The sequence below is a fragment of the Ambystoma mexicanum genome, chromosome 3p, assembly GCF_040938575.1.
Source record: "Ambystoma mexicanum isolate Mex_15411 chromosome 3p, UKY_AmexF1_1, whole genome shotgun sequence".
NCBI classification, from domain to species: Eukaryota; Metazoa; Chordata; class Amphibia; order Caudata; family Ambystomatidae; genus Ambystoma; species Ambystoma mexicanum.
This window is the reverse complement of record NC_090925.1, coordinates 732,850,728-732,876,856: the sequence shown is the minus strand read 5'-3', so window position 1 is coordinate 732,876,856 and position 26,129 is coordinate 732,850,728. Positions and strand designations below refer to the sequence as shown.

The 26,129-nt window shown below is 45.3% G+C and overlaps 1 protein-coding gene across 1 annotated transcript in view; it reads right to left on the bottom strand.

Annotated features, from left to right (window-relative positions):
- STK36 (serine/threonine kinase 36) overlaps positions 1 to 26,129 on the bottom strand; it is a 682,518-nt gene that overhangs the window by 40,476 nt on the left and 615,913 nt on the right. Inside the window, exon 23 of the mRNA XM_069651602.1 lies at positions 18,050 to 18,197. Coding sequence (XP_069507703.1) covers positions 18,050 to 18,197 — 148 coding nt within the window. The remainder of the gene's footprint in view (positions 1 to 18,049; positions 18,198 to 26,129) is intronic.

The following is a 26,129-nucleotide window of genomic DNA, read 5'->3' as shown; positions in this document are numbered from 1 at the left end:
TGAGGTCTATGATATGATATGATATGGCAGTTATAACGCGCCTATACACAAGTGTTTCAAGGCGCGACGAGGCAAGGGAGGGGAACAAAGGATGGACGGACAACGATCTTACTAGGCCAGGTGTCATTCAGATCGTGCAAGTGCCTGGGAAGGGGGCAGGGGCAGTGCAGTACATGGCAAGATGATAATAAGTAAGTAGCGGCCAGCATGTGGCAAGTGCATGGGTAAGTGCAGACATCAGGTGCCAGGGCTGGGAGGGGGACTGTAGAGATACAGAGACAGTCCCCAAGTGCGGGGGTTGCCAGGTGGGCACTGCAGGTGTGAACGCTGAAGGGGAGGACCTGGCCCCGAGATCAGAGGGTGTCCAGGTAGCCAGTGCAGTTCCAGTTACAACTAGGAGGTCAGCAGGGGAGGGGAGGAGAAAAAGCAGAAGCAAAGAGAAAGGTTTTGAGGAGCTTCCGGAACCGGAGATGGTTCTCCTCAAGTTTAAGGGAGACAGGGAGGCTGTTCCAGCCGAGGAAAGAGATCTCCCACCAACTCGTTGCTTGGAGAAGCGACTGACCCTGAGGGAGATGGAGGCGGATGAGCGAAGAGCTCGAGAAGGAAGATATTTAGGAAGAGAGTTGAAGATTTAAATCAACCTTGGCCCTCACCGAAGCCCTCCAGCTATTATCCCACAAGCCATCAGAAAGATCAGTTTCCAATTCAGACACCCACTTCATTCGCAACTGACTCCAGGAACTCCTCATTCAGTCCTGCAAAGGCATCAACCTAACATATGTAGAAACTGTCCTAGGAGACGTAGCACAAATCTGAGGTCTACCACTCAAAGGTCCGCTCAACATTTGCAATCTTTCCATCAGCAACCGCTCCAAAAGCCCATATCTACCTGCCTCTCAATTATGCAGACTATAACGAATAGCTAATTCTTCAAACGGAACCATCCTCCTCCCTCTCCATACATCCCCTATTTTCAGAATGCCCCTGTTAGCCCAGCCCCTCCAATTAAGCATTTTATTATTAATTTCTAAACCCGGATTCAGCCAAATAGAGGCCGGATCATACAAATACAAGGATTGCCCACACCCCAGAATCCAATTAACCAACACTGACTTAGAAATCACTAGAGTCTCCAATTTTGTACTAGAATTTGCCAACCTCCCATACGAATATAAACAGTCCAGGGAAAAGGGATGCAGCATTTCCTTTTCCATTAAAAGCCAATATGGGTCTGATCCCCGCCCTTCCGCAAAGTAATAAGAAACCTTCTTCAATAAAAATCCCCTACAATAATTCTCCAATACCGGATAACCAAAGCCCCCATCTTTAACTCTACGCACCAAAATAAATTGTGGAATTTTTGGCCTATTACCTTTTCCCCATAGGAAGTCCATAAAAATCCTATCAATGCTCTGGAGCACTCTTTTAGTAAATTTAAGGTAAAGTGATTGAATAAAATACAGGACCTTTGGCAACAGCATCTGGAAAATCTTGAGTTGACGCATCTACTCGTCAACTTGGAGAACGACGAGGCTGCCAGCACACTCTCTAAAAGAGACATCCTCAAGGACCTCAATATAGAAGAATGCAGCCTGAGCATACCCGAACTAAAGAAAAAAATTAAAATGTACTCCGAACCTCCAAGGGGATAATGCCATTGGCATATTCCACCTTATTACACAGCCTTGATAAAGACCTCTGGTCGAAACACGTGTTGGCTTTCCGTTGTGATCGGCACTACACGTGCCCAGCTGCCACTGGCAACAATGTGCCAATTAAATCAAGACTTAACACACGGACGTGTCTTGACCCTTTATTCTCGAAACTGAACCGACATGATTATACACTCACAAAGCCCGCGCCAATACATACAGGGTTCCTACCTTGCTTCTTAACCCAAAGCAACATATACCCTGTCTTATAAATATTAGGCTCCCATCACCTAAGAAGTCATTTGCTGCTAAGTAAGGAGGCCTAGTGCCTCAGAAAGAGTAAAAATCCTAGGTAAGCACCTTTTGCACAGATATGGAAGTCCTTAAAAGTGTAGAACAAGTATTACCAACGTCAACAGGTAGGTGTATGTTCCAGAAAGTAAGGTAAATCAAGTAAACGGGGGTACACACCCAATCTCACCACAGTAAGGAAAGCCTGAAAAGGGGGGCAGGTTCCATTACCAGAAATCCACACATTATTGCCAGGCAAGATAGAATTAGGTTAGTAGACTTAACACCCATACAATCCCTATGACTGGAAGGGCAGCGGAAACAGGTATACAATCTGCCACCCTTTATTCCCATTCTCTGAGGTACCACCGCTCAGAATCACTGGGCCAACTTCTAGCAAAGGACGGCGCAGGTGGTCCAAGTGCAGCGGGTACAGTGGTGGTAGTCGGCATCTGGATTGGATTCGATCGAGACAGTTTTAGTGCTGCAGCGAAACTGGTCCCAATATCTTGAAGCAGGATGACCCAGTCATCTCAGGACTACAACCACCACAGGTCCAATGATGAAAGGAGACACCCAGGACATGACAGAGTTGCAGCAGTGATGCACACACTGATCAAAGGACATCAGGCAACACCTATCATGATGAAGACTCTGCTCTAGAAAGGTTAATCGTTGTGTTGGAGGAGGACGGGCCTTGGGCTGCAAGCTGATGGCCTGCAGGGTCTCGAGACACCCTGGATGAAACTGGTCAGCCCGCAGGAGGGTTCTGCCCTTCTTCAGAGGGCAGGACCCTCATGCAGGTACCTGTACTTGTTTGTTCCACTAGCCAAAGGGTTAAAGCACTGACAAGGGTTTCAGGAGATTGATGCAGAGAGGCAGGGCATCACTGGGAGTTGCCTGAAGGTATAACAGCTGCAGGATTCTGTTTTCCCCCAAATTCGAGCTGGGGACTGCCCAAGCAACCAATTGTAATGATCTGAACCATTCAAACCGGAAAGGGCTGTCCAATCAGGGACATCCTCTTGCCACAAATAGGTCGGGCAAGCCAGTCGCATCCCCCACATCCTGCCAGGATGCACACACCACAGCTTTGAGAAACTCAGGATTTTGCCTGGGAAAAGGATTCTTCTATGTGGGGTTGACTAATCCGAGAAGGCAAGAAGAAGTCCAAAGGATAAAATGGCCAAAGGACAGGATTACGAATGGGTGGCACAGCCATTTTGACTATATTGAAAATGGCATTATGTAGTGAAATGCAAAAGTGCATGTGGTAAAAAATTACAGAGTAGAAAAATATCTGCTGCACCCAGCCCGTCTTGGGCACATTGTAAAAGTAACAGAAATGTTACAGAAGTAAACATAATCAAGGTAAGGAAGCAGAGTGGTAAGGCTTAGGCCCTGATTAGAAGTATGCTGGTCTGAAAAAGGGACGGTATTTCTGTATACCGGCATGTTTCCGGGCCGGCATACTCCAAGTTTGCCGGTGGGGGTTGACTGACTTACCTCCAGCCAAGAGTTGGAGGTAAATCAAGCACCCACTGATCGGAAACAGCCGGTATTTCCCCCCATGGAGTCCTACGGGACTCTCTGTTGCCGGCACCTGTAATATCCCGGTAATACTGGGGTATCAGGTGCTGGTAACAGCAGGTCTGTTTGCCTGTATCCCGCCGAAATTACCGGCGGGATACTGGCAAACTTGTTATGAGGGCCTATGACTCGGGAGGGCTGTGCGAGTGGTCTAGGGCTACAACGAGTCACATAGAACACACCACCAATTCCAGTAAAACCGGTAGGTATAAAAATATACAATGATTTATTAGGCCTTTAAACTAAATACACATTACGCAAATATTGTCACACAATTACTATCAAACAGATACATCCACCCTTAGGAGAAGAAAGTAAGCCTATGATTCAATAACTAGTGTAACATAGGCAAGTACTCAGGAATTACATTCAGTACAATACAAACATATACCAGTTTCCCCAACACTTGGTAAGTCCAGTCCTTAGATGGTTTGGGGCCTTGTTCACTAAAGTCATCCATTCCAAAGTAATACTTTTCAGGTAGGTTTACTAAAAGATTGGATAATGAAAGTGGTCATGGTACAAAGTTCAAAAATGTTAGTAAAGTTCAGGTAAGTAAATTCACTCCAACCCATACACAGGAAAGGTCTAGGAAGGGTAAACGCCAGGAAAGAGTGATTGAGGGATAGGATTTTCCTCCCATGTAAGCCAGCAGCCAGTGATTTAGTCAACCAGAAAAAACGATTTTGGGAAATAAAGAAAGTACAAAATGTTGATTTTTAGGCCCAAATATCAAATTGCAGGTTATAAAGTCGAATTGTATGTTGCAATTTTAGGGGTGCAAAAAGGGCAAATTATAGGTTAGTTAAAAATAGTGCAAAAGGGAAGGGCTGGCGGGGGATTTTGGGGTAGAAGAGTGAAGGGGGTTCGGGCTGTATGCCCCTGTTAAAAAGAAATTGTTAGTCAAGCGTTGGTAGAATGTAAGTTTAGTAAGTGAAATCACTTAACCATAAAACATTTTTAGGCAAATGTCTTCTATTTCTCGAAAGAACCACTCTATGGCACTCGACTATAGAACTTGATTTCATGTACATATTACCGGAGCAGGACATTTAGAGGCAACCATTTGGGTGCCTGACGTTCTGGCATGGGTGTTTTGCTGCAGCTCCCCATTCGGCACGCCCTGTTGGCTACGAGTAGGTTTCAGCACAGACCACTGCATTAAAGAATAAAGAACATTTTACAATGGTACAGTGGTACATTTACAGTTTAGTTTGGCCTTGTGGTTAAGGGATTAACCTCGAAGACCTACAACCTGGGATCTCATCCCGGCCGAGGTGCACTTTGTACTTTGTCTTATTAATCGTCTTTTATTCTTCAAAACTGCTAATGTATTATGTATGTCTGTGTTAGGGAGAATTCTCAGAAATGTGCTAATTCCCTTCTACCTTAAAGACCCCACTCATTTGCTGCACTTTAGGACTTTTAATTTTTATCCTGGGGGGAGTGAGACCTTTTTCCCACTCTCTTGTGTATTTTTCTTGGATTTGAACACTGTTTCTTTTGGTTTTTGAGTCTGACAAACCCCAAAGGCATCATCTTTTTTACATTGTGACCCACAGCACCATAAGTGCAGTGCACAGGTAAGTCTTTGATTTCCCAAAGGTTTAAACACCTTCTCTTGGTTAAACTACTGTTTCTAAGAGCAGTAAAGTGAAATTGACTTTACTTAACTTTATGTAACTTTGTAGACCCAGCACACACTATCTCGCATAGAGTACTAGAGGGGTTACTTAATATCCCCTTTGTGTTCTTTTTCATGTAAAAATGTTATGTTACACTTTCTGCAATTAATGGCTGGTGGCAGTGGTTTACTTTTTTGTACCATTGTGGTATATGTCATTGATAATGCACCTATACACAAGTGTTTCAAGGGACAACGAGGCAAGGGAGGGGGAACAGAGGGAAGACAGAGACAACGATCTTACTAGGCCAGGCGACATTGAGATCATGAAAGTGCAATGGAGGGTGGAAAGGGAAAGTTGGGGGGGGAGTGGGCAGTGCAGTATATAGGATCAACAGTAATAAATAAATAGAATAAATAAAACAACAGGTAAGAAGTGCGACCAGCTTGTGGCAAGTGCAGGCATCAAGAGTCAAGCGCTGGGGAGGGCTGTGGGGATACAGAAACAGCCTCCAAGTGCAGGGGTTGCCCGGGAGGCAGTGCATATGTGCAGCTGGCAGGGGAGGGGACCTGGGCCCAAGAGGGTAGCCAGGTGAACAGTGCAGTTTCAGTCAGGAGTACATCAGGGGAGGGGAGAGGAGGAGAGAAATCAGAAGCAAAGAGGAAGGTCTTGAGGTGCTTCCGGAACCGGAGATGGTACTCTTCAAGTTTGAGGGAGGCAGGGAGGCTGTTCCAGAGGGAGGCCCCAGCCGAAGAAAGATCTACCACCAACTTGTTGCTTGTCGAAGCGACAGACCCTGAGGGAGTTGGAGGCAGATGAGGGAAGAGCTCGAGAGGGAAGATATTTAGGAAGAGAGAGTGGACGGTATTGAGGCCCCAGACCCCAGAAAGCCTTGGGACAGTAAGGAGGGTTTTGACTTAATCCTTGCAGCCACTGGGAGCCAGTGCAGAGATTTCAGTCCTGGAGAGATACGATCCCTGAGCTTGAGGCCAAGGACAAGTCTTGCAGTCCTGTTCTGGATGAGTTGCAGAGGGTGAAGAGTAAAAGCAGGCAGATTTAGAAAGAGGCTGTTGCAGTAGTCCAGCCTAGAGAGAACCAGAGCTCTGGAGACAGTGAGTTTATGGGGGAAGGAGAGGAAAGGAAGAATACCTCTGAGGAGGTGCAGCTGGTGGTGTGACTTCTTAGAGACGTCAGCAATGTGAGGAGAGAAGGAGATGTGGAGTCGAAGATGACCCTGAGATTTTTAGCCTCACAGTTGGGAGAAGGAGGAGGGCCAAGGAACGCTGGTCAGAGAGCGATAGGAAAGGAGGGAGAGGGTATGCCGATGAGGAGAATCTCAGTCTTACTGGCATTAAGGAAGAGATCATTGGCGGCACATCACTTCTGGATAGCAGACAGATAGTCATGAGAGAAGCAGAAGAGGTGGCGGAAGGGAGCGTGAAAATGAGCTGAGTGCCGTCCACATAGCACTAAAAGTTGGGGCACAGAGCGGCAATGCATTGGGCAAGAAGGGACAGGTATTGGTTGAATAGCCAGGATAGAGGTTAGACCCCTGGGGAGCACCACAGATAGAGGAGAGCAAGGACCCAAGTAGGACCTGGGAGGGTCGATCAGAGACGAAAGAAGTCAGCCAGGCCAGTGCCTGATCGGTGATACCCAGGTTATCACGGAGATGGTTGAGCAGGATGGCATGGTTGACTGTGTCAAAGGCAGAAAAGAGATCAAGTAAGATGAGCACACAGGGGGTATTGGAGTCAAGGTTAGAGAGCAGGTTTTCACGGATGTTCCGGAGAGCAGTTCCATGCTTCTGGAAGCTCTGAAGCCAGATTGATGGTCATGTGAGTTTTTACCGTGGGCTGCAATTGCAGCTGCAGTATAGCACCCATGGGTGCCCATTTTGTTAAAATGGCCCTGGTCATCTTTTTTGCCATTTCTTGCTGGAAAGGTCCTTCTTGAGATTTACTCTGCGCGCCAAACCAGGTTTGGTCCCTTTGTTCATTTTGTCTTTGGCAGGGTTCACTGCTGAAGCCCGGCCTCTGGCTTCAGCGTGTCTGGCAGGGCAGGAAGCGAAGGAGGTGCCCGAAACTCTGTGTGCTTAGTCTCCTTGGTTACAGGAATGCACCCAGAGGTGATTGGCTGGCTGGCTGTCCTTGGAGGACAGCCACCCTGCTGTCTCAGTGACAGCTAGGCTACAAATGAATGGGAGAAACCTGCATAAAAGGCGAGGTGTTTTAGACAGAAGGCAGAGTCGACCACTGGACAAAGGAATACAAAAGAAGAACCTGGAAGAGACATGTGCTGCAACTCCTGGACCGTTGGTTTGCCCGGTGAAGCCCTGCTGCAGTGCTGAAGCTCCGAATTTGCCTCGACTAGACAAGCCCTGCAAAGGACAACTTCTCCCCTTGGGTTGGTGGGACCAATCTATCCCAAGACAAATTCATCTGGAAATCTTCTCGTTGCTGGCTGTACTTCCATTGCTGCTGCGGGAACTGAGTGCCTGGGAGAGGAACACCAAAATCGAGTGCAGCGTCTTTAAGCCAGACCCGAGCTCCAGGAAGATCCTCCAGACTCCCTCGAAACAAGACTGACCAAGTCTGAGCCACCTCAACAGAGTGTTGGACCCTAGAAGCAAGTAATGTCCACAAGGTGTCCAAGAACCGCAGAGGTGCTATTCGCGAGAAGGTGAAACCGCGAAGTGCCGCTGATCTGAAGTTTGCCCATTGCTGCCGCCGACCTTCGAATCGTAGTGCAGAAGTCCCGAGATGTCCTCCCTCTTGTTCCCACGACTGAGGCCCAGGAACAACAGGATCTGCCATACTACCACAAGAACAGAAGGCAGCTGGAACCAATTTCTTCAGACCTAAGGTACTGTAAGATAAGGGGTACTTACCTCTTGTTGGATAACTTGCTTGCTCTCAGTTGAGACCTGCAGTTGTTTGCATTGGGGGGTTCAAAAGGGCTTACCTGTTTGAGAAACTTGTTAACCATTGTTTCCTCCTCTAACCTTTTCCTTTTGACACCTAACTGAGGATTGCTCTAAATGTACCAGTGATATATCAATGTCCACAACGTCCTAGTTATTGAAGTCACCTCAGTGTGTAGGAAGTGTCTGTGTGCCATCCCAAATGGGTATCTACTGATTTATTGAAACAGAGTGTGTATTTTTAAGTACTTTTAAGTGTTACATATCTGCTCCCTTCTAAAGAAGGCTTATTCAAACTGGCTGTCAAATAAATAAATAATTGTTTAATCAAGAAACCTTGAGTGGAAGTGTTATTTGGATACTTGTCACTGTGAAACTCTATGTTACAACCCTACAGCTCACATTGACCCCTCTTGAGATAAGGCTGGCTGCTCAGTCACTCTACCAACTTGTGTAGTACCTGCTTATACCAAAGGTTGGGTTAACTATTGCCAAGAGGACAAGGCTGGTGCAGTCTCCCACAGACTACTGCATACAATATTGCCTAACAGTATGGATCAATTAAATATAACAAAGGGTTTCTTCGGAGTGGACTAAGACATGAATGTTGGCAGTCAGATTAAGTTCAAAACCCTCTGCATTGTCCACAAGGCCTTCTGGGGCCTGGGGCCTAAATACCTTCAACTCTCTCTTCCTAAATATCTTCCTTCCCGAGACCTTCGCTCATCCATCTCCAACTCCCTCAGGGTCAGCCGCTTCTCGAAGCAACGAGCTGGGGGTAGATCTCTCTCCGCGGCAGGGGCCTCCCTCTGCAACAGCCTTCCTGCCTCCCTGAAACTTGAGGAGAACCATCTCTGGTTCCGGAAGCACCTCAAAACCTTCCTCTTTGCTTCTGCTTTCTCTCTCCCTCTCCCCTGCTAAATTCTTCACTGAAACTGCACTGAATCTGCAACTGGGCCACTCTCAGCGACCTCGGTCCTGGGCCCAGCCACTCTCCACTTGCACTGCCTCCCTGCCAACCCCTGCACTGCGGGACTGTCTCTGTATCCCTACAGCCCCCCCTTCCCAGCACTTGTCTGCACTTACCTTGCACTTGCCACCAGCTGGCCCTATTTATTTATTTTTATTCTACTTACTTTGTACTGCACTTCCCCCCCCTCCCCTTCCCCTTGCACTTCTTCCCTTCCCCTTACCCCTGCACTTGCACTTGCGCGATCTCAATGACACCTGGCCTAGTAGGATCGTTGTCTGTCTTCCCCTTGTTCCCCCCTCCCTGCCTCGTCGCGCCTTGAAACACTTGTGTGTAGGCGCGTTACAAATGCCATATCATATCAACTACCGCACTTTGGCATTTGGCATGAGGGCCATTTACACATAGGCTACAATGTCAGCTGAGTCTAAATGATCCTCGTGATAAATGACCATTGCCGAATTGGCTTTCGCGCCACTTTGGCCACGCTGAAAAGGGGCTCTGCTGCCAAAGTTGTGCAGCAAAACGGCCAGTGCCAAAAGACACACGCCAAAATGTGGCGCTCCGGATATTACACTTTATGTACAAGATATAATTTTTTTGACAGATATTTACATTTTGTCTATGATGGATATCAGTGTTTTCCCACCGTTGAAATCACATACAACCATGTACCCTATAGAGAACAGTGAGGGGGCGGGGGAGAGGAACAGGTATGCTAACTTACCCCCTTGACTCCAATTTCACCACAGACCACTGTTGAGGTTCCAGAATCTGTTGGTGACACAATCTTCTGTGCTTGGCCTGGCCGAGAAAGGCCCAGAGGTTGCAAGTAAAAGGGTCCCTTTCAGACAAGGGGTTTAGTTGCGGTCCTCGAGTCTTGGTTTCAGACACCTACAACTGAACACCAAAATGAAGAAACGATTAAGACATCTGTGGAGCAGACAACCTCAGGACACCCCTATGATGCAAAGAAGATGTATTGCAATGGGAGTCACCACAGATAGGCAACGACCCGTGATGTTCTATTGGCAAAAATAGTAGGTCCTGCATGGCTACCGTTGATGCAAGAAGGCAGGAAATGCAGGATTTGGCTTCTTGTAGTACAAGTTGAAGATCCTACCATGTTCCAAGGATGGACTTGGAATGACGATGGCTGAAGCAAGTTGGTCGAGAGCAGAGCTTGGCAGTCCACCGGTTGGTCCAGGGACACTTCCAAAGGCATAGATTCTTGAGCAGGGTTTGAGACTCCTCATTCCCACCAGTTCAGTGATCAAAGAACCAACAAGGGTCTTCTTGCGATCAGGACACAGGGTCTAAATAAGACTTCACTAGTGTTGTGCCGGTCAGCTGCAGGGGTCGTCAGCAGGCTGCTCTTCTTCGCAGCAGTCATGGCTCCAACTATGATGTGGAGAATGGCTGCATGAGTCCTCCTTTTATCCAAGATTTGGGTTAGGAGCTTGCCTATGCCCATCAATGGTAAGGCTTTGCATTATTCGAACTGGAAGTGGCTATCCAAAAATGGATAGCCACTGGCTGCAACATTTGCCCAGCAACAGACATTCAGGCACCTGTATGTGTATTGGGAAAAGACAGACAGACACATCCTGTGAAAGCAGCACCTTCACCCGGGCGAGAGCATGCCAAGAGACCATGCATGTGGCAACAGTGCGCAGTACAAGAACCTTTAACATAACACATGCATTTCCTGACATGAGAAGGCAAAAGAAAGCCAAAGAACAATCTGGCCAAAGAACAAGTGAAAACCTCTTGGCTGTTTGCAGCAATTGCAACGGTTCACAAGTCAAATTACAAAAGCACAACCGAAAAACATCTGCTGTCAACAGCTCATCCTACGCACATGTTAAAAGTAATCAAAAAGCCATTACAGAAAACGATTTAAGGATACACAGAATCCTGACTGCACTTCGCTTTAAGGTGATTGTGAATGTATTGCAAGGTTGCAATTGCACACAAGAGACATAGGGCCCCATTACGAGGTCAGCGGTATCATCTGCTGGTAGGTGTCGGGCTTCCAACAACCCTGTAACACTGTTTCCTCTGCACGATATCCCAGTGCTACCGGTATATCATAGGCAGTGGCGGACAGTAAATCCCCATTCCCGCTGAGTCCCGTAATTGCCACTTTGCATGGACTTCTCCATCTCCTTAGACCTCTTTCCCCTTTGAGGCCTGGTGTTCTGCTCCTTTCACTTCTCACTTATTTCGCTTGTCCTCTTCTCCTAGTCAATATCAACACAATCTTATCCTCCCCTCTTGGCTTCTCTCTAACCTATTCCCAGGCTCCTTAGTGTCACCATGGGTTCTACTCCATGTTTCTTGCCACCCCCTTATTGTTACTTTTACCCTCCACACCCTCCTCACCTCCACTCCTTATTCCCACCATCTCCTTTCTTGTTCTCGCCTACTCCTGCCCCACTGAGAGATCCTCTGACCTATTTTGCCTTCTCTCTGCACCTCTTATTCTCGACTTCCCTTAATCTATGCCACTGCTTTCTGCCTCCCCACCACTTCCCCAATCCCTGTAGCCTCATTGTTGCTTGGCCACACCACTATCCTACTCTCTGAACATTCAACTCATAACTCCCACAGCTCTCTGCCCCTTTTTAAAGGCTAGCATGACCAGCCACTAACAGTGTAATTGTTTTAAGCTAGATTTCATTTCATGCAAGTCTTGTGCTTGGCTGACTTGCTGCAGGGCTATCAAACCCTTAGTTACTTCTAATTCCCCTACAGTGAGTCAGGTCTGCGACTCAAGGTGTTAACACGAGGCACCACAATTTTGGATTGTTCTGATCGACTACAGCCGATCAGGGTGCAACGATGAAACCGGCAGTCTGTGTTCCAAACCTTTGGTAAACACCCGCTTCTTGCATACAGCCGCTTTCTGGGCTACTCAGCTGGGTAAACTCACAAGCACAAGTGTGGATAGGCGTGAGCGCGGTCTCTATCTGAGCCAGGATTTTAATCGCACATGGTCCTGCATACAGGGACCCATCCCATCAGTCCTGAGCACAGATTAAAGTTGTTCCTCACTTTCACAACATCATTTCATTTAGGCTGTAATAACTGTTGATATCTTAGGAAGAGCTACGTTGACATGATAAACAAAAGGTCTTTCCAATTGGGCTACAGTGACTTTCTTATTAGAATTAGGGGGTCATCAGAAGATCTTCAAAGGGTTCCTCGATCTAATGGGGTGTCTAGGGCTCTGGGGCTTGGCTTCATGTTTTCTATATGGATCGGGCGAATTATACGTTTCCTCTCACATCTCCCAGGATTCAAAGGAAACACAGTGGGTGGGCCTAAGGACAATTGTGGGGTTTGGTCTTTTTTTAACATGACTGCTAAGCAAGTAGATCGTTGTTATATTCCCCACCCCTGTTCCCTGTGGGTCCTTGGCAGATGATACTTTGTATGGGTCCTGAAAGATCGGAAGGGTTCTAAGGCAAACGTACTCACTTCTTGTAATGTTGTGAATTAAGGCTTTACTTTGCGATTGGCGATGGACTGTTAGGAAAGATTTTCTTTTTGCTTCTTTCCTGCCAGAGGTTTCTATGGGAACATCCTTTCTTTTGCCTTCGTTAGACTCCCGTCATGACTTTTGAGGTCAGTAATGTCTTTTGCTTTACTTCCTTTATCTTTTTGTGCATTCTTTTGCGGAAACGGATTAGTTCATAAGACTATCAGTACTGAGAGACTGTCTCTCTTTGTGGATTTCTTGTATTGTTACAATTGCACACATCACTTTAAAGTGAAATAAGGTTAGGATACTTTGTATCCTTATAACTCTTTCTACAATGCCGTTTGGGTTACTTTTACAGTGTTCCTAGTATGAGCTGGTGGCAGTGTATATTTTTCTACCATATTTTTGTCGTTTTACTTGCATACTTTTACATTTACCGCAAAGGGCTAATTACGGTGGCTATCATCTTAAGCTGGTCATGCCACAAGGTTTTTGCTTGTCCCTTGGCCATATTGTTCTTTGGTATTCTTCTTCCTGCCTTCTCAGGTCAGGAAATGCCATATATGGAATCCACTTTCCAGAGGAAAGCTGCTGCTTCTGCAAGCAAAGGTGCAGTTTATGTGTGAGCCCTGATGCCAGGGCTAGAAATGTCTGGTCCCAGTCATGGACATCATTTGAGGGTCACCAGAGGTCGCAGGAGCGACTCCTGGTTCAGGAATTTGTAGAGGCAGTGAGAAAACGAAAGTGAAGAGAGCTTGCATGAACTTTTTTGTGACAGCTTAGTTATATATAAGCTGGACCTTGTGACAGGTCTCGATCAAATATGAACAAGACCTCCTTGGACTTGCATCCTTCCAAGATTGAATTCAATAGCATGGAAACTACAATGCTGTTGAATTAATTCTAGTGACAATAGTATCCACACAAAGCATTAACCAGTATTGGTTGGAATTGCTGGTGCATTTGAGGTTCCTGTAGGCAAATAACTGACAACAACTGAGTGCGAGAGTTCATGTTCCAGGTCATAGCTCTTAAGATGAATATGGCTCATTACCTTGGGTTGAACCGCATTACCGGGGCATTTGAGTGCAAGGTTGGAAATGAATGCCAGAAACTGAACATGTAAGCCTGCCCCTTAGATATGATGACTTTATTTTTATGAGGCGATACCAGGCTTAGATTCCCAGACTCTGCATGCAGGAGCCTACATGTAGCATATAGCGCCTGGGAATGGGAGTCAGTATTTCGCATATGCCTACAGAAGGCATAGGATGGTTGTGTTCTTAGCCTACGTTGGTTCTGCTGGGTGAAGATCTGTCCTATCATGATCTGACCCATGGCATATCAAGGCCACACCAAGTTTAATTATGGTTGTGACTAAAGCAAGCAAACACTTATTTAAATAATTTCTTATTTTATCAATCATGCACCTATTTTAGATTTTCTCAAAAAGACATTACTTCTGGTGATGTCAAGGGTCATATGATGGCACTTCTGGTGATGCCAAATGGGTCAAAGGTCATACGATATCACTTCTGGTTACGAAACCAGGTGTGTAATGTCGTTTCTGCTAACCCTGGAATTTTGGTGAATTGATGTCCCTGGTCCCAGTACACATATATGTGCCTTGAATGTCTGTTGCTAGGCAGATGTGGTGGTCAGTAGCTATCCATGGCCAAATCTTGGATAAAAAGAGGGCTCCTGCAGCCATTTTTGAGATCACCGTTGGAGCCAAGTCATCGATGAGGGAGAGGAGCCCTTTGGCAACCGGAGGACAATCCCTGCAGCTGGCCAGCACCAACTTTAGTGAAGTCCCAGTGAAGTCCTACTCCTCTGCATGATCTCAAGAAGACCCCCGTCAGTGGTTCGACTGGTGGAAACAACCAGTCTCAACCCCTCCTCTAGGATTGAGCCTTCAGAATTGTGCCTGGACCAACCAGCCCTCTTCCTGGACTACTTTGCTGCAGCCGTCACCATTCCGAGTGCATCCTTGGAACCTGGAGGATCTTCAACTTCTAGAACAAGATGCCTGCTCTTGCATTTTCAGTCTTCTTCCATCAACCTGAGCCATGCGGAATCTGCTAGTTTGTGCCTGGAAGATCGCCTGTCACCACCTGACCATAGTGACTCCCGTTGAAATCAGTCTTCTTCACATCCTAGAGGTGTCCTGAAGCCGTCTTCACCAAAGAAGTCTTCATCTTTCTTCGTTTAGGTGTTCAGCTGGAATATGTCTGGAACCGATTCCAAAGCACTGTGACCGAACGAATTTTAAATCCTGCACAAAAAAGTGACCTCTGCACCTACTGATCACGGGTCTTTCGTCAACCAGATCAAGCATAGAAGACCGTGTTCCCAGAGGTTTCATGAACCTCAGCAGTAGTCTCAGGAGAAACAGACAGCGGGGTAAATTATACCTGTTTCTGTCACCAGAGTACTCCTTAGGGTTACATGGGTGTAAAGTCCTTTACCTAAATTACTCTTTCCTGACTTTGGTCAGCGAAGGCCTTATCAAGGATCCCTTCCTAGGCCTATCCTAGTGACTGGTATTGAGTTAATTAATGTATCTGCTCTTTACTTACCTTAGTGCACTTGCACGCTACGAATTGTCCCACAACCTATTAGGAACGTTATGGTTTGTCTTCTTCCCTGTCCATCCACCCCATCCCCCCATCTACCCCCCCACAAACCCCCAACCTCTACCTCCCCTCCCCTACATTCTTGTTACGGTACTTGCACGATCCGAATGTCTGAAGACCTAATAGGAACGTTATTATTTTTCTTTTATCCCCTTTTTCCCCCTTCATTGATGCGCCTTGAAACACCATTTGGCTGTATAGGTGCATTATAAATAAGGCCTCCGGTTTTATGGCATTTATTTTTCTGCCATTTCTGTCTGTATTTATCCATATTTATTTTTTGGCCTTTTTTTCTGTATTTATCCACATTTATTTTTTGTCATGTAAAAAGATAATTCACAACCAGTATATTTCTGCATTTAATCTAATAACAAAAAGCATTTATTAAAGCACACATGCAGCCATATAGGTAAGAAATGCTAGCTCAATTTTATCCATACCAACAAACGGTTGCTTGTGTGACTGCTGCTGCGTTAAGATATATGCTGTCAGCAATTTAAAGAACTTTTACACTCTCCATACTGCCAATCTGCATCGTCATTGGCCTGCGATATATGAGTGACATCATAGAGAACCAGATAGAAAGGCCTGTTTTTCCGTTTTTTTCCATTTTTATAAATCAATCCAGACAGAAAGCAGATTGATTCCCGTATGTATTTATGTGTAAATACAGTACAAACAGAAAACCGGAAGCCTTAATTATAAATACCCGTTAAATAAATAATTTTTTTTAAAATAAACAACATTAGAAGGGTGGTGCATCTTTTGGAAAAAAGTGTGAAACTGTGATGTCCCAGCAATCTTGCTCTCTGTAGATGCCAAAAAGTCATTAAATCAGGTAGATTGTGCTTTTCTCTATCACACTGAAGAAAATGGGCTTTGGAGACCATTTCATACATATGGTGAGAGCTGTGTAGCTCCATCGGCAGGCTCGGACTGGCATGTATGCAATAGGCCCATAGCCGAACCAAAAACACAAAATGCTGGTGTGAGCCAGCTTTTTTGGTCAAAATGGGACAGTTTAATAAGTTATTTCACCATGCGGCTAGTATTTTTGACTTGTGTTGTTGAATAAATATTCTTTACATGCACAATTTGCATCACACTTTATCAAAAAACTCCCCCTTGGTTACTATTCAAACAGGGTCACAACAGGAATGAATTGTATTTGCAACTGTGGGACACCTTTTCATTGGTGCCTGAGAAAATGTTATGGCCCAGTCCGCCCTGTCCGTCGGCCATATTTCTGATTAATAGCACTTTCTGTGAAGTCGTAAAACTGTGCAGGGGTCCTAAACAAAGTTTCCCCATGGCCCCTTTGTTGTTTGCGATATAGTGGGATTCTTTTTTACAAGCGTAAAGGGCAGTGGAGCATACACCGGGTAAAGCGTTTGGGGGCGTGCAACATAGGGTTTGCAGCATTCAATGACAATATTTTTCCGATCTTAGCTGATCCTTCGGGATCATTGAGGGGCGTACAAAAATAATTCCAAGAATTTACGAGCGTTTCCGGCTTGAAGATCAATATAGGGAAGTTGGAGATCTTGAAACTTTATTCTACTGGGGATGATTCTAGCAGAGCCCAAGGCCAAGGCCATGTCGCCCTTTATATGGAAGTCGAAAGGGATGAAATATTTGAGTGTGGCCATTACCACTACAATTGAAAGGTAATATCAGGCCAATTTCCCAATTCTCTTAACTACTATAAAAACGGACTTACACAGGTGGAACCCACTTTCAGTTTCCTGGTTAGGCTGCAGGGACACGCTACACATGGGGATATTGCCAAGACTTCTTAACCTGTAGCTCTCCCAATACATATTCCAAAGCACTTTTTTGATAAACTTTACCATGTAGCTAGTTCTTTCGTGTGGATGGGTAGAAAGTCATGACTGTCGCATAAAATGTTGGCAGCTCTTAGGGGAAAGGGAGGCATCGGACTCCCGGAGTTTCAGAAATATTATGAAGGGACACAAATCGGAATCATTTGCAAATGGTTCAGCAAGGACTTCAGGAACCTTTGGGTTAGCATGGATAGAGCATTGGTGACACATCCATTGCATAAAGTGTTATGGCTTTCCAAGAAGGATAGTACTAGACATATGTACCCAGGTCACATTACCAAGCTTGTGGGGGATATATGGGACAGTTAAGTTAGGAAATATCACATTTCCTCGTTCCCCTCTCTATTCGCTGCGCTGTTTAACAACCCACAATTCTCAAAGGGTTTGGAAGAGGGGGCTTTTCGCAGGTGGCAGGAGGGGGGTGGGAGGGGTTTGACTAAAAAATGACTTGTTCACAGGCTCAGAAATCAAATCTTTCCCCGAGTGTAAACAATGTTTTTCTCTTGAAGAACAAGAATGCCTTTGTTATTTTCAATTAAGAGACTGGTCCTCTGGCGTTGGTAATAAACAATCGGCTCTTAGATACAGACCCCGTTCCAGAAAATTGACCCGCTCGAGACATTTTTAACCACTCAGGGAGGGACAAAAGTAATGATCTCAGATTATTATGGGATTCTAGCTAACACAGGAAAACAAGAGAAGTGGGCTTGCATGAGTAGTTGGGAGAAGTCTATGGGGAAAGACATTCTATTATGATTGTACATGTTTTTGTGCTAATTGTACTATTGCATTGAAAACGAATTAAAAGATGGTTAAACAAAACTGAATCCCATCACCCAGCCTCCAACTTTGGGACTTCATCACAGCTTGCATAAGAGTGTGTAGAGCCATACTGCGGTCAGTTAGATGCTCTAGGAATGAGTGGATTGATTATTTTTTGTATGGAACATTTTTAGGTCTAAACTCCCTCATGTGCTTTGGGCATGTGGGTATATCATTTCCTCTACCCAATTTGGTTGGCTGGCACTTACTTTAGAGTCAAATGATCCAGGAAGTCCTGTGACAGCAGCTTGTTCAACGTGGCCATGATTACATTTTTAGGGTGAGCCAGGAACGGAAGACACAAGTGAGGCTCTCTAGTAAATGTCAAGAGAGCCAGGCTGAGAAACACGACCATTCCTGAAAATATAAAACAAAAAAACATCAGAGGGAGGACTACAAGAAGTAACCCAATTATATGCAGGAAGGAGAAACGGACAAAGACACAAAGCCAGAAGGCATGATATTGGGCAAACAGAGAGCAAGAGAAAGGAAGCAAAGACTCCAACTAACAAACACTTAGCAGTGTCTGGCGATTGCTCCAGGCCATGGGGCCGAGTCAGTGTACAGTCCTGGAAACAGGCTAGCAGAGTTTTGTAAGCTTACCACCACTCACTAGCATGAAGCCAGAGGGTTCCAGCAAACCCAACATCGAATAAAGCAGTTCTACAAGGTTTTATTGTGGGTTGTTTACGAGGTTGGCCAAAGGAAAAGGTAAAGCACTTAAATGTGTATGTCTCACTTCTCCCAGTCTGGATTCTCAGGCCTCTGTCACTCAGGCTTTTGGGTGAAGCATATCTCGGAATCTTCTTGCTTTCTTGGCTCTTTGGGTGTCTTGAGTACTGTTGGGAAAAACTCTTCCCACATCTCAAGTCTCGGTTGCTGGTCCTCCTCTTTAGATTAGTTAAAAATGTTAAATCTGAACAAGGGCCAGAACCACAGACTGAGAGGCCACCCAATGACTGGCACTGGCTTAATTTCATTATTCATTTTATTGAATTTATAAAGCGCCTTTCGCCAAAGCTGAACAAAATGTTCTTACTAGACCCCTTGTCCTGTCCCTTGTTCAGCGTCCTGACTTTGCAGATCTCTCTCTCTCCCTTATCAGTTCACCACACTGTCATATCTACAGGGATTTCACCCACTTTCTCCTGCACCTACTTGACACCTCACCACATGCTTATTTGTCCCCTCCTCACAGCCTCTCCCAGTTCGGTCACAAGTAACACCTCTGCCCACTAGCCAATTAACTGTCCCAGGGACTTAGAGATCTGTATCCTTTCCTCTCCTGCTCCATTTACCCTCCTTACTTTAATGTTTCCCGCCCCTCTCAACTTGTCTTCAATCCCTTTTCCTTGCTCAGCTTTTCTACCTATCCTTAAACTCAACTCTGCAACATCTATCTCACTCTGCTTCTCCATCTGCTTCTCCATCTGCTTCTCGCTCTGCTCCTCAACCCCACCTTCACACAATGCTTCTTCACACCTCCCTTCCTTTAGCTAAATCAGCTCATCCTCACCCTACTACTACACCTTATCTTTCTTGCTCTGCTCCCTTTTCCAATATACTATCTGCAGCCATCCCTGAACTATTGCCTTCTCTTGCACACACTGCTCATGTTCCATGCCCATCTTATAGGGGGTGGACACTATTCCCTCCATCTTGCACTATGGGCCTGATTTAGAGTTCAGCGGTAAATCCGCCGGAATACCACCAAACAAAAGTTAACATGGGATTACAAGTGGCGGTAAGGCAGCATTAGTTCCCATTTATGGAGTCGATAGTACTCCATTGGGGATTTTTGGTGGAATTAACACCACCAGCGGAAATAAGGTCTTTGTGATTACTTTGTTGAAGCTGGTTCTCAGGTGAGGAGTTCTTTTTACAGATTGCAGGTACCTCTATGGCAGAGAACATTTCTTTTGTTTAATAATACACCTCTATGGGGCTAGCATGGCCCCAGTATACACTAATACATTTTTGCATTATCTGGAAAGTCAACATTTATTGAATAATTTCTAATATAAAGAACATACAGAGATACATCTATGAAATCTTTGGGATTTGGAGAGGCACAGAGACTAGCTTATGACACCTTTTTGAATATATTAATAATCCTTCCTCCCATAAATTTCACTTGGGAGATGAGCAAGAAAGATATCAATTTTTGGGATACTCAAATTTATATTGATGGAGTTTTGATATAATCTACAGTTATCGCTCAAACAACTGATCGTAATACCTTTCTTTGGGGGGGGAGAGTTTTTTCACCCTAGAACCCAAATTAAAAGTATCCCTTTTGGTCAACTTTTAAGTTATAAGTGGATTATATTGACTAATGAGAATTATGCTAAGAAAGACGCTGAATTATTCTTGAAGTTTATAAAATGAGGTCATTCAGAACAAAATGTAGAGCAAGCTCAACAAAAGATTCAAAACATAACTAGAATAGAAGCTATGAGAGAGAAGCCTAAGAAGTCATTACCTAACTTAGATTTTGTTACAACATTCTTTCAACACAGTAGAAATGTCAGATGTTGTATTGAACAGAACTGGAACATTGTATTGGCAGAGCCCGAAGTACAACAGTTGTTCACAAACCTGCCAACTTTTGCTTCAAAAAGAGGAGTTCCCTGAAAGATAGATTGGTACATGCCATACATCCTGAACCAACACACTCAGAGAGAAACTATAGCGGCACTTTGCTGTGTATGAATTATAATTGCTGTAATAACAAAAGGTTCAACTATAGTACATCCACATATGGGACATCAAATCTCGTTACATCATACGTCTACATGCAAGAAAAAATGTAATTTACAGTATTAAATGCCCCTGCGGGCCTTATTACATAGGCTTGACCACATGCCGAGCCAAGGTGGGATGGCACTGCCTTAAATCCAATATCATATCAGGACTGGTAACATGACATCTGCAGTAACAATAGACTAAGGATACAGACACACACAAAATCACAGTGGAGGTGTGTGATCCTGTAATCTATGAAAACCCCTTAAAGAGGGGGAATATGACAACTGTTACAACGTACAGAGGTTTTATGGACCAAGAGACTAGATTGCTTTGCCCTGAAGGGTTTGAAGAATTGGATTCATCATGTTTCCTATGAATGTTGTAATTATAATTTGTATTGTCAAAATCTTTGAAGTACACTGATGTTAAATGTTTCACCAATTTTCATGGTTAGACGTTGTGTGATAGTTTAACCATGTTTGAATACTTTTATACATGGTCTAGTTTTTGACTGATATTTTTTATGTATTTTAACCCTAGTGTGTGTGAGAAACCTGAGGGTATTCTCCCAAGCAGACCTCGGGAACCCCTTATTCAGGTGGCTTGGGAAAGGCTGACATTCTCAGACCCCAACACTAGGAACGGACGAACAAGAGAGGATCACCTGGATAGGGGAGTCTGGGGTTATGCTCAGGAAAATGCCCCAGGTGAGACGCAGTACTATACCGAAGGAAAAGGAGATGACTGAATCCCCCGAGGCCTTTCTAGGCTACAATACCTCTGTCTCGCCTCCTCCCATTAAATCTCTCCTACCCAGATCCAATGACCCCTGTGTACAGAACCAATCACCTAAGACCTCCAACTCGCTTGCATCCGAAGATTATCTATCCCAGGATCCAAGTTTTCCTGTGTCCTGCTCGAACATACCCAGATATTCTTCTCCATATACCTATGATCATTCCTTCCAGAATACTGCCAGTCATTTTCCTTCCCGTCCCCTGATTATTATTCCCTTCACTCCCAACCTGCTCAAATAAAACACTACCGTTTCTACAATCCCACAAAGCCTACCAATCAGTCCCTCCGATTGTCACTTTACGAACTCCCAGTCAAATGTGACCAACAATTACAGTTCCCACAAACCCTCCTACTCATTTCAAAAACCCTCCAAAACCCACCCTTTGTAACGCTCACCTGATTCCCACGGAGGCGCTGGTCTAGGCAGGAAGGAGTCTGTAACTCGAAAAGTGATGTGCAGGACTCGATTGGCTTCTGGGGCTGAGCCTCTTCGCACTGTGTGTCGAACTCGAAGGGTGAGATTTCTTAGATAGGTGAATGCTGGGCTCTCCATCTGCGTCTGGTGCAGGGTGCCGTTGCCAGTTCCTTCACTGGGTGAAACGTAGGCCTCTTAACATCAGAGGAACGCAACCGCCGTTAAAAGCACGAGCGGTGAGTTTCCGGACACCTTTTAGTCCATATAGTCTTTAGGTGCGTGGACACGTAAGTATTGAACAGGGCTCGGAATAATGCTTTCTTCTATTTGTTTTGCAGGGCTCTAGCGTTAGAAGATGGAATGAAGAGAGCCAAAGCTGGAGCCAGAGCCTTGGAAAGAAGCGCTTGGAAATGCGTGAGTAAATGCAAGCGCTTTAACTGTCTCTTTCCTTCACAGCTGTGAGTTCGTGCTGAAGAGGTGCTGGAAAACGCCGGAGTAGTTGCAGGCGCTCTATTGTGGAGAGCGCGATGGGCGTAACTAAATACCTGTCTAATGTCTCTTCTTTTGTCTTTCAGATGCTGGGTTGCAGTGTTGAAAACATCCGGAATTCGCGGATTGCTGGTAAGTAATAACTATGCTTTTGTCTCCACAGGCGGAGGTGCAGCGTGAAGAACTGGTCGCTGCCGATGGACCAGGTAAGGAATGAGTTGCATGTGAAGTCGTCGTGCTAACCTGTTGTTTCTTGTCTTTTACAGGCGCTGCTGAAGACTGGATACTGGAATGGTAAGTATTGTTCTTGCAGGTACAGGATCGGAAGAAGAAAAGCTGGAACAGACTCGGTGAGCGTTCTGCTGCAGATGCAGAATAACGCGAAGCACGCTTCATCAATCGGGTGTGGTTTAAATAGCCTAGGAGTGATGAGGCGTCTTCCTCCACGGCCCCGCCTAGGTAAGAAAAGCGTTCCTGTTCCAGAAGAGTTCCAGTGTTGTATCCAGGGCGTGGAGCTTGCCCCACCCAGGTAAGAAAATAGTTCCGGCTTACAGAGGATTCCTATGTAGCTGGTAAGTAAGCAGCATGGTCTGCTGCAGGTAAGTCCACCCAAGCATCTTCACACATATTATGAGCCCGGCGCTTCCAGTGCCGGGACCGATGGCTTTGATGAGCCTGGTGCCACCGGCGCCAGGACAAGGTCCAAAAGGTCCCAGTAGGGACCGGCTGGTGCCTAGGCTTAGGATTAGGGGCCTGCTTCCAAGGACGTTGGGCTGGTCCTGGCTCCTTGAAAGCAGTGATCATGACACCCTTTCGAAATCACCTACCCCCCCAGGACGAAGACTATAATTCCCTATAACACCTCTCCTGCATCCTGTCAAGCAGAATACTTGGCAACTCTACATCTTCTCTTTTCCAACACAAAAATGTTTCCCCCACACGAAAGACAACGGACTAATCATAGAGCCGTTTACCTGACCTGTCCCGACACAATGGTCAAGCAAAGTCAGTCAATCAATCAGAGTCACACACACCTGGCAACCTTTCTTTGCCCACAGGAATAAAATGTGGAACAAAAGAACACAGTACGAGCAAGGCAGACCGCAAAATGAGATCGCTATCCAGCCCCGGCAGTTCAAGAGGAGGAGAAAGGCGGCAAAGATTGAAAGGCCAATGAGGAGAGACACGCCCTTGCCCTTATCGTCAAAACCCTGTGAAACCTCTGCAGAAGGAATCGTAAGACCGAGGAAAATAGCCCAAGTATCCTGCAGCAGATGTCGACAGTACACGGAGCGTATCGAAGCCGATAATCCGGAACGAGAGAGACTCATGCTTACGTGGTACCAGCCTTGACTCCAGTGAAGAGAAAAGCCAAGAAGTTAATTACAGCCGGTGAGTCGAAAGGGGAACCGATAAGAACCGGGCTGTGATGAATGAAAGTTGCAAAGTGAGAGTAGGTGAAGGAACTATAAAATTGTAACGGGGAGACCATCTGCAGAAGTGGACCGGCACCACGTTGGTGCTGCTCCGAGAAACTCTAGCCGATCCCCGTCTGAGTGAAACTAAACATAACCAGACAGCCGTAGGAGAGCAGCCAAGATAAGTCAAAGTGGTCATACAGGAGGTCAAGCAAAATCCCTTTATCGTCGAAAGCCTTTGACCTAAGAACTGTAGAGAAATCAAGGGAAGTGAATCCCGCGAACATTGAAAGCAAATGTGAATGTGAAGTTGGCAAGAGTGAACCCGGAAGAGGGATGCTAACGGGAGGGGCCAAAGTCTGAAGTCCCAAGAAAAGGTCTTGACAAAAGTGAACCCGGCCGAGGGATGTCCACTGGAACTGTTTAAAAAGACAAAGCCATAGTGAACCCGGTGGAGGGAGGCTGAATGTAAAGAGGGTTCTGCACTCGGAAGAGGGGGACCCAGGGGTGAAGCCATCAACCGTAAAATACATACAACAGAACTTTGTGTTTGTTACTTGTTTTTGTAAACCTATTAGGCCCTCAGAACTAGGACACTACAACCACCGAAGACCTTGATATCGACAGGAATTGTTTTAGAATCCAAGCCTGGAAGAGGGAGATCCAGGGGGTGAAAAGCTATCATCAACACCACGAGGAACAAGGGTTAGCATCCGGAAGAAGGGGACTCAGGGGTGAAGAATCATCACCCTAAATAAAACCAAGAAACTAACTCATTTTGTTGAAGGAACTTTTTGTTTTGTTATTTATCTATGTTTTTTCTTATATAGCGTCGTTCGCCCGTAGGCCTCAAGGCGCTCACATGGACAAAGACAACGAACACTAAACATGAAGCAGGGTTCTAGACATCTTTATAGGACAACGGGTCCATGAGGGTTAAACTGTTATTCAATCAAACAACCATGTCTTGAGATGTTTTTTAAAGATATTAAGGGACACATTGTTCTTGAGGTCAGGGGGCAGAGAGTTCCAAATAGTGGGTGCCCAGAAAGATGAAGTTGGGTCCACCAACTCTTTTTTGAGTCTGCCGTGGCTGATACAGTGCTTGGTTTCCATTAGAGAATAGGTTTCTTCTTATCAGCGCTATTTTTAGCTTACCAATGAGAGAAAAAGACGAAATTCCTGAAAGGCATTTGAATACCATTAATGCGCCTTTGAATTTAATTCTCTGTTCAATGGGAAGCCAGTGTAATTTTCTTCTTGCTGCCGAGATCTTGGAGAGCCGACTCAGGCCAAATAAGGCCCTAACAGCTCAATTTTGTATCGTTTGCAACTTTTTAATGTTGGTCTTGGAAGTGCCCATCAAGAGGCTGTTGCAATAATCTAGTTTAGCATTTATAATTGCCCCGGCAATCACATCTAGGTTCTGTTCTGTCAAATATGGATGAATTTGCCACAATATGTTTAAATAAAAGGAACAATGCCGATTTAAGATATGAGGTATGCTTTTTAAAAGACTGTTTTTACGTGCTCAGATACCAGGATATTATTATTTATCTTGAAACTTGCATACCTGACATCCTGGTTTTTTTGTTGTTGAGGGGTTTCAATTATCAGTATCTCTGTTTTTTCTCCATTTAAGGCTAAGGAATGAGTTGCCATCAATTTCTTTATTGCGGCAAATACCTCATTAACTTTGACATCATCTTCATATATTCCTGATAGCTCAAAAACCACCTGGGTGTCGTCGACGTAGTTAGTGAACCGGACACCCAGGGGTATAAGCATGTCACACAGGAGTTTAGAGAAGATATTAAAATGGAGACGAGACAGACATGAGCCCTGAGGCACACCACATGTGAAAGCAGTTTTTCCTGAGGAGAAACTTCCTTTAGCAACTGCAGCCAACCTTGGTCCCAAAAATGACTAAACCAAGAGAAACGAGACTCGGCCATCGATGGCCCGGAGGGCTGTAAGTGGAACTGTCGTCTGTACTGTGCTTCAAGATCCCACCTTACCCTGTGCTCAAAACGTAGGGAAGGGAGAGCCCAAGCTACCGCATCCTAACATATCATTTGTGAACACTTTCTTTTCTTGAAAACTATCCCACACCCTTTTGTATTAGTTTTAAGGTTTGGCAATAGGTTTCTTAGTATAGGCTTTTTTTATTTTGACACAACGCCACAAGTAACGCCTTATTTTCATTTGATGGTCGACGCTTGCTCCCATCTTAGATTTAGATTAGTCGTTTTTCCATCCTGCATACAGTTTAATAAACACCCTTGAACTGTGATCACTTGTGTCTGTCTTTACTGTTGCCACCATGAGTTCCTTATATGTGTCCGACATGGACTATATGGAAGTTAGAAATGCTGTATACTGGGCATTCTTGGGGCTTTTTTATAAAAGGCAGTACAATGA